Source organism: Varanus komodoensis, unplaced genomic scaffold, assembly GCF_004798865.1.
Source record: "Varanus komodoensis strain SLA01 unplaced genomic scaffold, ASM479886v1 scaffold78, whole genome shotgun sequence".
Lineage (NCBI taxonomy): Eukaryota > Metazoa > Chordata > Lepidosauria > Squamata > Varanidae > Varanus > Varanus komodoensis.
In genome coordinates, this window is record NW_025336455.1 from 1,607,322 (window position 1) to 1,618,152 (window position 10,831).

The following is a 10,831-nucleotide window of genomic DNA, read 5'->3' on the forward strand; positions in this document are numbered from 1 at the left end:
CTGGGAGAAGAAACATCTGTGCAAGCTGATTTGTTGCTAAGGTTAGTGTATAAACTGAGCAAGCTGTTCAAGAAACTAAGCTCCACTGGTTTAAGTGCATTATGTCCAGTAAGACTCCTGTGATTTTAAGATGTGCAGAAATTCAACCAGTGCAGCTTCTGCACTTAAGAAGATGCTGCAAGCCTGAACTCAAGAAGGCTTACTTCTGAATAAACATGCAGTGGGTTGGACCACAAATCTTATCAAAGAATAGTAGAGTCGGAAGGGGCCAAGGAAGTCAGTGGGTCCCAACCCTCTTCTGAACATCTCTGGACTCTTTCTTCTTTTTCAACTGTTCCAGATTTGATCTCTCTGCCTTAAAAAGCCATGTGGGGCACAGAACACCACACACCACTTCCATTCTTCATACCGGGAATAACTTCATCTGCTTCATTGTTTAATTGAGTCCCTCATGTTAAAGATATCAGGGCAGTTTACAAAAGAAAAGAGGCAGTGGCAGCCAGATTCAGATGATCAGATGCTAAGCATACACGGCCCGGAAGGAATACTTATTTTAAAAAATAACAATGTGTGCGGGCTTCTTTGGGGCGGCGGGCGGCGGACGCGGGGGCTCGGCTCCCTCCAGCCGCGGGACGCTTCCTGCTCGCCTACGGAGCCCTTTGCCCGGGGCGGTGCCCGCCCGGAACCTTTCTGCGCGTCTCTGGAGCCCGGGGGGCGGCGCGGCAATGCACCGGTCCCCCAGGGCTTTTCCGGTTGGGAAAGGCCGCATTCCTAGCCTGTTCTACCCGCTGCGACCGTCGCGACCAAGGCCGGGATGCGGCTGCTGAGGGCCGGGGTGCGCCTCCTCCCGCAGCCGGGGACCCGCCGCGGGCCCGGCCGGCCCCTCTACCAGCAGGGCCAGAGCCCCTCGCCCCGCACCCGCGAGTACTTCTACTACGTCGACCACCAGGGCCAGGTAGGCGAGAGGAAGGAGCGGCTGCGGGGCCACCTCGGGAGACCCGCGCGGGGCCTGCCAGCCCAACGGGCCGGGCCGGGAGCTGCTTCGTCTGGGTGTAAAGCCTTCGCAGGGCGGGCAGGTGCGAAAGGGGTGCCCCGAGGCTCCGTACTGGGCTTGGTGCCGTGTAGCCCGCGCCTCCGTGCTCTTCTGGAGTCATTCAGGACGGGGGAAGCCTGGGGGTACCGCGGAGAGCTCCCGAAGGTTCCTCAAACTGGAGGGTCGGACAGTAAAACAGGGAACGGGTTTTAGTGTTCATAAGGGCAGGTGGACGCACCTGAGCGCAAAACGAAGCATAGTCCCAAAGGTGTCATTTCGCTGATGGAACCGCAACGGGAAAGAATGGCTGGCAAAGCAATCTAGGGGTCGTGCTAGACAGCTCAATTCAAAAGGTCGGACCAGAGTGTGGCAGCTGTGGAAACAGTAGAGCCCATGTTAGGGAAAGAGACAAAACCATGACAGCATCTTTTTGCAAATATTTCACCCTGGAGTGAAATATTTCAACCCTAAAGTGCATTTGGATTGTTTGAACCATTCTGGTCATTCTGTCTCCAAAAGGATACAGCTGGGAAACATTCAAAAGATCACAGCTAAGATTATTCCATAGAATTGGAGATGAAACACGTTCCATACAAAGAAATGATAACATGTTTAGACACTTTAGTTTAGAAGACAAGTAGTTATGGGAAGAGTGGATAGAGGTTTGTTTTTTAAAAATGCATACAGTGAAGAATGTGGAGAGATTTTCCCTGCTCTTCCATAGTATTGGGTTACTCTCTCCAACAAAATTACTCCAAGGAGCACTCTCATCCCTAAATTAGATTGATAAAATAAAGAAAGCTTGGGATAACCAAACATGTGGGGGCTTGTTTTGTTTTGGGGTTGTTTTGTGGGATGGTAGCAAGCCCAGTTTAGAGCTGCTATTCAGAGCAAACTCTTGTGCTCAGCAACTGTTCCAAGGCACCCTGTTCTGTACCTTTTGCACTGCCTTCCCAGTTGGTGGATATCAGGAGCCTAATAAAATACAAAATAGATCACACAAGCTTGCAGTCTGTCCTCCCTTTTTCTGAATGTAACATTAAATCACAAATGAAATTGTCCTCTAGGGCTGTCTTATACAAGAGAGGATTAAATTCTGGATTGCCTCCTATACCTAAGGGAGCAGATGCTAGCTATTAAACTGGCTGCTCTACTACACATTATTATCCCTCTGGTTTTTCCCTTTGATGGGTCTTATCCGCCTGGTTCCTGCTATTTTAATTTTAAAAGGGCAGCTCTCTCATCTTGTTTCTAGGTAGAGCAGAAAACCAGCAGTAAACATAATGTATTGCCTTGCCATCGCTTTAGCTGTGAATGTGTGGCTCCAATAGTCAGAGCGATGAGCCGTTTTCCAAGTAAGAGATTGCCTTGGACATGGGAGGGTTGGTGCCAGCCAGCATGCCATCCACAGGCACAGCTGATGTGTCATTGAGCAAGGTCGATGGCATAGCTGAGTGACAGGAAGATGAAGCCTGTCAAGTCCAGTTAGGTTGTTTAGGACAGAGAGGCATCCTTCACAAATGTGGCTTAGAGCGTGTATTTATTTCGGAGCTTGCACAACCCCGGAGGATGCTAGTCTGTTGCAGCAAAGAAAACAAGAGTCTGGCAGCACTGTAGAGACAGACTGACAGATTTCAGTACATCCCTCTGCATGCAAGCGCTTGCTTCCTTGGATGCACGGCAGCTCCAGGATATAACTGCGGTTTGTGCTGCAAATTAAGTCAGTAAAGTACACAGGGCCTCTCAATGGAGAGCCAGCCAGTGTGGATGAGACTGTTGGACGGGGGATCCAGATGATCCAGGTTCTAGGCCCCACTTGGCTGTAAAGGGGGATATAAATGTAATCAATCATTTCCTTGCCAAAAAGTGGGATACAAATGTAATTAATCATCATCGTCATTCATTGTCCCATGACTCAAACATAACTAAAACAAAGTTAATTATCTCTACCTCAGGGTGCCTGTCCTGTGAATGCAGAGACAGGAGTGTGTGTTGATGTTTGAAAGATGGTTTCTTGGAGCTCCGAACTCACGGCCCCTCCCCGCAATGCCCCTCAGGGTTAGTTCACTCATTTCAGAAGTTTAATAGAGCCACCTCCAAGGTTCCCACAATACTTCACTGCAGTGGCTGAAGAGCCACACCCTGAAGCAAAACAGGGGTGTGAGCTGCCTGTTTGGCCGTCGTCACTCCTGGCCGCTCAGAGTGCCACTCCTGCTCTTGTCAAAGAGAGCTGGGTTGCATCCGCAACATCTCATGGCTGCGCATTCGTGCTCAGAGGCCAAGAGGCTGCTTCAGCAGGTGCTTGGGCATCTGCGCTTCACGGCCAAGGAGTTGCTCCAGTGTGCAGAAGCCTGCGTTCCCCTGCATGCTGGTGGCTGGTGAGGGCCAGCGGGGGCAGCACATGGTTCTGCCATGCTCCTGGAAAGGAAGGGCTTGTGCTGTTGGTCAGGAATCTCCCAGGAGGCCCAGGATTCCAGCACTGGCTTCTCAGCAGTGGTGTGGCTGGAAAAGGCCCCTTAGCCTTGGCGTGCTTCTGCTGGTCAGGACAGATCATGGGCCCATGGTTCATCTCAGCATGAGTCATGCTCCTCTGTCCCTAGTTCGATGCCCTGGCCCCTCTTGCCCCAGCTAATTTAGAGCACTCTCCCAGGCTGGTTCCCTCATGTGGCCCCACTCAGAAGAGCAGCAGCTGGCCAAGGGCATTCCAGCAAGGGCACGTGCCAGCGTGTGGCTGGGTTTGTGCCCCACACCTGAGGGCTCCGTCTCCTGTCCCCCTCTTGGAAGGCTCTCTTCTTCGGTACCTGCTGAGAGAGAAGTACCTGTGGGACTCCCTGGGTGGACACAGTGGTTACCCAGCCCCAGGCTCCACAGAGGCACCTCTGCAGGCGGCGAGCATCTCACACAAGCTGTGCCAGATTTCACCTGTCCTTACAAACAATCGGTGTAACTGTACAGATGGTGTGTTCTTCTTTAAAGACTAGCGCTCATTTCTGCTTCCTTCATGTTATACCTCCCAGGTATGAAAGGAAGCCAAACCTCTTTCCAGTGGGAGAGCCCATCCTAGCCATGGGATCACTTGGCAAAATGGCTCTGGAGCGAACCGTTAACAGCTCCCTCCAGGATCGCTCTGACACCGGCTAAGTGGCGGATCCAAGGAGCACTGGGAAGTGTGGCTGGCCCCGTTCCAAGCCTTGGGGCGCTCTGAGCCTCTTTTTAATCCATTAGTGTTAACTGCCGGTTCTCACACTCGCCTCCACTGCATTAATGGTGTATCGAATTAGTGCTGAATTAATCATTATGGGAGAGATTAGGCGTTGTAATTAGTGTTAAAAGAAGAGTTTGTGGCTGGCCTGGTGCTCTGGAAATTAACAGTTTTGAAGAATGCAGAAAGTCTCTGTTGCAGGCAGGCAGCTTCAGTTGGGTATTTGTCAAACCAGAAGTGGCCACCCTTTTGGAATCTTCCTGCCCCCGATAAGCAAGGCTTCCAGAACCCCCAAACTGCCCCAACGCATGCTATTCTTTCCCCAGCCTAGCTCACCGTTCCCTTCTGCCTCACATCTATGGACCAGGGCCAGGCTAGCGGGCCCTTTGGGGCAGCTTGAATTGGCCAGACTGTTTGGGCAACCTGTGCCACCGAAGCCAGGAGGCACGTGGCATCCTCAGTGTACAAAAATCGTGGTCCCACACATTTCTTTGCTTCTTATCTGCTTCCTACCCTGATGTTCCACCAAGGAAAGGGTGCTCCAGAAGGGGAACCTCATTTAAAGCAGTCGTAAAACAAATGCATTTTAAAAGCAGAGTTCGAAAGCACAGTACTACAAGAGCAGAAACAGCAGCGAACCCACCAGACCAGCTCCCATGCCAAGGGCTGGCTGGGGATGGGGAGGCTGGGCCTGCTGGCAGAAAGACAGTGGCGAGGGAGCCCTCCTGGCCTGCCAAGGCAGGGAATTCCAACTCCTGGGGGCAGGCCTCTGCAAAGGCCCTCTCTCCATTCGCAGCCTCCCACAGCCTGGCTTGTTTTGGAAATCCACTGCCGAACAGAGGGCGTTCCCTGATCGTGGAAGCCAAGGACTGCTTGTCAAGCCCCACGTACAGCTGAGGGCCTGTCAGTCAACAGCTGAGGGCCTGTCAGTCATCATCCCACCCTCCCCAGTACTAAGGAAACAGGAGCTCCAGCAGGGGCCCTTGGGGGAGCTCCCCACTAGGAGCAAGACGGGCGATGTTTCCTGGGCAAGCTCCTGGCAGGCCCCCAGGTTGGCGAAGGCCCGACTTGTAGGATGCTGCTGAGGAGAGCAGAGAATTCCCTCCCTCTGCCCAGCGCATGCAGCCCCATGGCGTCAATGGGTGCCTTGGCTGCAGTTGGGCAGTGGCACTCTTGGAACCTGTGTCAGCCTCTGCGTTAGCCGTGTGGCAGCCCCCTCCCAGCCCCCTTGATAGGTTCTGGAAAGAGGTCCTGCCTGCTCACTCTGCTTTTCTGTCTCCCCGCGTCTCCAGCTTTTCTTGGACGATGCCAAAGTCAAGAACTTCATCACGTGCTTCAAAGGTAACGTCTCCTTCCTGCTTCCAGACCACAAGCCCCCAGGCAGCCTCTGCTGAAGGGCGGGCAGCATCTCGGGGAGGGACAGCATCGCGGGAGCAGGCATGCCGCGTGGTGTCGTGCAAGCTGCCCTCGGCACGCCGGGCTGGCTCTGCTCGAGTGCCGGAACGCCCCTCGGCAGCAGGTGGGCAGAATCCAGCCGGCTGGTGGTTCCCCCCCTGCCCTTCCAGCCTCCGGGCCATCCCTCCCCTGGATGCCCGGGAGACTGCAGAGCCGCCCGTTCTGACATGCCTCTGCGCACTCTTCCTGTACAGTCAGCGAGGCCGGCACGGGAATGCTTCCCCGAGGAGCACGCGTCGCCCTAGCTGGGAGCGCCGCTTGATTTCCTGCTGCCGGCGTTGGGCACTTTGAGTTGGCCTGAGGTTGCCCTCGCTCTACCCTTCAGAACATGCCCAAATAGCAGGGGCTTGGGTGACTCAAGTGGCCTGTTGGCCCTGGGACTTTTGCTTCTGGGAAAAAGTTTCCCTCACAGGTTATGCAAGGTTTGGCAGGCGCTTCGGAGCAGATGGGGTCCTTCTCAGCATCCCTGTTGTGTAAGTGAGATTGCCTGGCGCAAATTTGAGGATGCCTGCTAAGCTATCGCATGATCCTGAAAATCCCCGCTTTGACACTTTTATCTTCCTCCGGAACTGCACTCATCCCTCCGGTGTTCCCGCATTAAGAACCGTCGGCATAATCTTTAATCAGGGTATTAAAATCCCGCCAGGCTCCCTGCCAGGCGCAGCACTACCCTGTCAAGCCCCCAGTGCAGAAGCCCCTCGGCAAAGACGGCGTCCCGGTGGCTGCATCACGGCCGGGCTCGGGGTGGAGCTCGGTGGACTCTTGGGGCTGCAACGGGAAAGACCGGAGAGGAGCGCTGTCTGCTTCCCCTGGAGCGCCAGCTTTTCCTCCGCCTCTTCTTGCACTGCTCCCAGCCACAGGCTTTTGTGAGCCTTTCGTCCGTCCGGGGTCACACGCTGCAGCCAGCTCGTGGCTGTGGCTGGCTAAGGAGGCCTTGTAGATGCTTCAGGCCCAGTGGCGTCTGACCCCTCAGCAGGCAGAGGGGTTTGGGCTCATCAACCCCCCTTCCTCGCACGTGGTCCTACTTCGAGCTGTGTGGAGCCCCTTAGTCCGCAGCCCGTGCTCTTCTGTGTGTCCCGCCCCATGTGGCACTGCTGCCCTCCCTTCCTCCATTGTTTATTGCAGCTGTCATGGGGCCCAAGCCCCTGAAGGTGCCAGGGGAGATGGCTGCAGCTCCCAGCAGGCCTCAGGCAGGGGTGCTTTAGGCCTTTGCCTGTCTAAACAGGCGCTCTTGGACCTACCTGAACAAACGTTTGAGGGACGCCATGTTCAGTTATCACTGTCGACGTGTTAAAAAGCATCTCCTGAACACATTTTGCCCTAAAGAAGCAGCATTTAAAAAGTGCTGCCAGTTTAGAGGCAGGGGAGGGAAGGCCCGTTGGCTTTGGGGAGTGCGAAGTTCTACATGGCATCTGCTTTTTCCTTTGGCTCGATGAAGTTGGAGGCTCAGCCTAAGATTTTTGGAAGTGCCTTTACTTCTTCTGGGGTATCAGATACTGCAAAATTTGGAAGGAAAGGAACGATGTGTGAGAATGTGATGCCTTTGGCCCTTTAGTGAATCCCTCGGGGATGTGCAGACACGCAGCTGCTGGTGTGGTTCCCCTTGCGCAACGCGCTCAGCCTTCAGCGCCCTCCTAGGGGCTTTGGATGGGCCACCATGCTTCACGTCTGTTTCCCAAAGTGCCGCCACAGTGTCTCTAAGCAGTCCAGAGCCTCACTCGCCTCGGGCGGGTGGACGAGAGGACACAAGCCCCCGCGTGCGGACGTGCAGCCACGCTTCGGATCAGCCTCGGGCGGGGGTCAGCTGCAGGGTGGAGGCGCGGCGCGTGCCATGGCGAATCGTGCCGCAGGGTCTTCCTCCACCCCCTGCCCTGTTTACAGTCTCGCCACCCTCCTTTTCTTACTAGAGCAGGAATGGCTGTGCCTGGCCACGCGTTCGGCTAGCACGCAACTGCCTCGGCCACCAGCCGCCCCGAGCATCCGTGGGGAGGACCCTCGCTCGCCATGTGCGGCACCCGCCTGCCAAACCCAGCGGGTCTTTCCCTGCCACGCACGTCAGGCGCTCCGGACCAGCCTTCGGCTGGCAGCATCCCTTCCCCTCCGCCTTGCCTGCCTCCGCGCCTTGTTTGCCGCTCCAGAACTGCTCCCAGCAAAAGCAAACACGGCGCCTTTTGCATCTTAATTCCCTTTCTCCAATTACGTGGCTGCAGCCGGGCTATTAATATCTTGACTGCACGGCTTCTCTGGCTGCAGATGCCGTGCCTCATGCTTGTAAATTTCCCGCCGGGTGGGGGGGCGCGGGGGGTGCTGTTTGGGGGCTGGTGCCAAAGAGAAGAAGAGCATCCCAACTGAATGCCAGAGAAAAGGGAAACGTACAGCGGGGAGACTCCCTTCCGTGCTCAGGACGCGGCGCTTGGCTGGCTGGCTGGCTCCCCTTGCCTTCTCCATCAGGACCTGCTGCACAGGGGCCGCTTCACACGTGCACAAGTGCGACGACGGCGATTTATTTCATTTCTCTGCCATCCCATAGCCGGAGCTCTCTGCACACGGGTGCCGGAGGAGAACGCACCCCGTCCTCCATCAGGACTCTGCAGTGTGGCCACTCGCAGGGGCTTTGCCCTCTGGGCTGCCATGCCCAAGAGTGGCTGCACCACAAGGGCAGCCGCAGCGGAACGGGCACCTTCGTGCGCTGCCCGCGGGTCTTCCTTGCGGGCTGGGCTTCCCCCCACCCTAGTCGAGGAAAGGGGTGCAGGGCTGCCCTGCCGTTTGCCTCCACATGGAGTGCCTTGCAAACAGGTGGTGCGGTCGGAGAGGTCTGGGGTTGAGGGGGTCCCGGGGGTCTAGTGTGGTGAAGAGGGAGAGCCGAGGGGGGCCTTGTAGGCACGATCCATAGGCACCGTCGGCAAGCGAGGCGAGTGGTCCGTGTGCCTCTCTCTCGAGCCCTCGGCCCTCAGAATGGGGTCCCTTCTGAGCAGACCCCAGTGCCCCCCACCGCTTCTCCTGCCCCCCCGCCACCCCCACCTGCCTCCGACGGAGAGCGCTGCATTGCTGAACTGTGCCCTGCCTCCCCTCCTCCAGATAAGCAGTTCCTCGTCTTCTTCTTCAAGCAACTGAGGCTGAACCGCAGCGGCCGCTACGAGGACGCCTTCCCCTACCTGTCGCCCTGCGGCCGGGAGCACAACTACGTCCGCTGCGACGACCGGCCCATCGTCTTCACCCAGCTGCTGCAGGGCTCGCATGGGGAGCAGCTGCTGTCCTACTGCGGCGGGGCGGAGGGGCTGGCCGTGCCCTTCCAGCCGGAGAAGCTGGCGATGCTGCCCGAGAACGGGCGCGTCTACCACCCGGGCCCTGAGAAGGCCGGCGGGGTGGGGCTGGTGAAATCGGCCCTGGCCTTTGAGCTCAGCCCCTGCTTCGCGTACGAGCGGGGGCCCACCCAGCCGCCCACCCATTTCCAGTGGCAGGACAAGCGCCACGTCCTCACCCACGAGCTGCTGCCGTGCATCAGGGACAAAGAAGAGGGGCCCTAACGCAGGGACCGAGCTCGGGAGTGTTCGTCGGCCGAGCTGTGAGCACGCCCTGCCTGTGCGGCCGCGCGGGACCCCCGGGCCGGTCTCGCTGAGGGGGGCACGTGTCCCGCCATTCCAGGTGCCTTTCTTTCGCTCCCAAGCAGGCGGTCTAAAGTGGACGGAAAGCGTGCAAGTGAGGCCGGCGGTCTTCTGGCGAGCGGCACGACAAGAGCCTCTAGGAATAAAACGGTCCTCCCGCTTGTGTGGTCCCCTGGCGTGTGTTCCAGCTTTAGGGGCTTCCACCCCGCACGCGGAGGTGGCCGGGGGCCTCCGGCTGGTGGCTCTGCGGAAGAGCCTCTCGGCCACTGGCCGGTGACTGGCAAAAGGGCAGCTCCTCAGTCCGAGAAGGGCGTGATCCGCAGGAGGACACGCTCGTCGCTGCTCACCGTGGCCAGTCCAGCCTGTCTCAGTGGGGTGCCGTGTCAGTGGGTCAGGACCCAGAGCGAGAGAGGAAAAAGCAGGAGAGGGGATGGAGGCAGGCAAGAACTGGCGTTTGCCTCTCTGGCATCGGGTGCTGAAAACGGGGTTCAGGGGAGCTCTTCTGTGAGCTGGGACGGGGTCCCCTGCCGCCCCTCCTCTGGGCTGCCGTTCCGTGGTGCCACCCGGCACAGTTCCTCAGGCTGTCCGATGTGGCCACGAGCCGAGAAAGGATGCCCACCCTGGGCTTGGGGTTCTCAGATGGGATTGGGCTCTCTGGGCAGTTTCCAAAAATTAAAAGACATACAAAACAAAGAAAAATCATATTTAATTAAGCAATAGGTGATAAACCATAAAATGGGCAACGCACAGCAACTATAATGGATGGTGTGGGAATTGATGTCTGGGCCAAATACGCCAAAGAATCCCAGTCGGGCGATGCCTTCTGTGTGACGGGCCTTCGCGCCTGCAGAAACACCCCCCTGCCAGATTCTGTGATTTATTGTTCTTCTGATTAAAGGGGAGATTTGAACGCCCAGATAAAAAGAGGCCATCTGCATCGCCGTCCTCTTGTCCATTCCTTGCTGATCGAGAGGGGCGTGGGTCGGCACGCATGCTGTGGGGCCAGCTTGCGAGGCACTCTGCAGGGCTCCCCAGTGGGCAGGTGGGCCTGTCGGAGAGGCCTACGCCGTATCGTTCGCCGACCCAGCACCCCGGTGCGTGCTCTGCCTTGCGTGCCATGCGGACAGGCTGCTGCCCCGTCCGTGGGTGCCCTGGTTAAAAGTGTGCCTTGCTGGCCTCGGAAATGATCTGTCGTTGAACCCTTCTCAAGGTGGGGTGGGAAACTAGAGTATTCTGAGAGCCCAGTGGCTTAAGCCGCCTTCATGCCCGCTTGCTTGTTTTAAAAAGGCAAAAGCGCGCGTCTGCATTCTGTTCCGTAAGGCAGCATCTTCCCAAAGGCAGACTGCAGTCGGGGGGTGCAAGACCGTGGCCAGGCGTCAAAGGGTCGGCTTGAGTGCTTGGTGCACATGGACTTTGGAGCCCTTCGTACGCACACCTGGAAAGGAGAGCGGCCAGGACCTGACGGACAGCTGCAGGTTGGGCAGATGAGAAAGGAGGGGGTGCTTTTCCAGGCAGGCTGTGTCCACGCCTGTTTGC

General features: G+C 57.1%; 1 protein-coding gene across 1 annotated transcript; it reads left to right on the forward strand.

Moving 5' to 3' along the window:
- The first annotated feature begins 752 nt into the window (after positions 1 to 752).
- On the forward strand, positions 753 to 10,220 carry CUNH8orf82 (chromosome unknown C8orf82 homolog). The gene is made up of 3 exons (XM_044453364.1): positions 753 to 955; positions 5,528 to 5,576; positions 8,769 to 10,220. Exons 1-3 carry the CDS (start codon positions 815 to 817, stop codon positions 9,215 to 9,217), a joined length of 639 nt encoding a protein of 212 aa, XP_044309299.1. The 5' UTR covers positions 753 to 814; the 3' UTR covers positions 9,218 to 10,220.
- The last annotated feature ends 611 nt before the right edge of the window (positions 10,221 to 10,831 follow it).

Bases quoted from the DNA above. Each gene is read 5' to 3' on its own strand.
- CUNH8orf82 (XM_044453364.1), top strand. From the start codon at position 815: ATGCGGCTGCTGAGGGCCGGGGTGCGCCTCCTCCCGCAGCCGGGGACC. The intron at 956-5,527 runs GTAGGCGAGAGG...CCGCGTCTCCAG, and splicing joins ACGTCGACCACCAGGGCCAG to CTTTTCTTGGACGATGCCAA. The intron at 5,577-8,768 runs GTAACGTCTCCT...CCCCTCCTCCAG, and splicing joins CTTCATCACGTGCTTCAAAG to ATAAGCAGTTCCTCGTCTTC.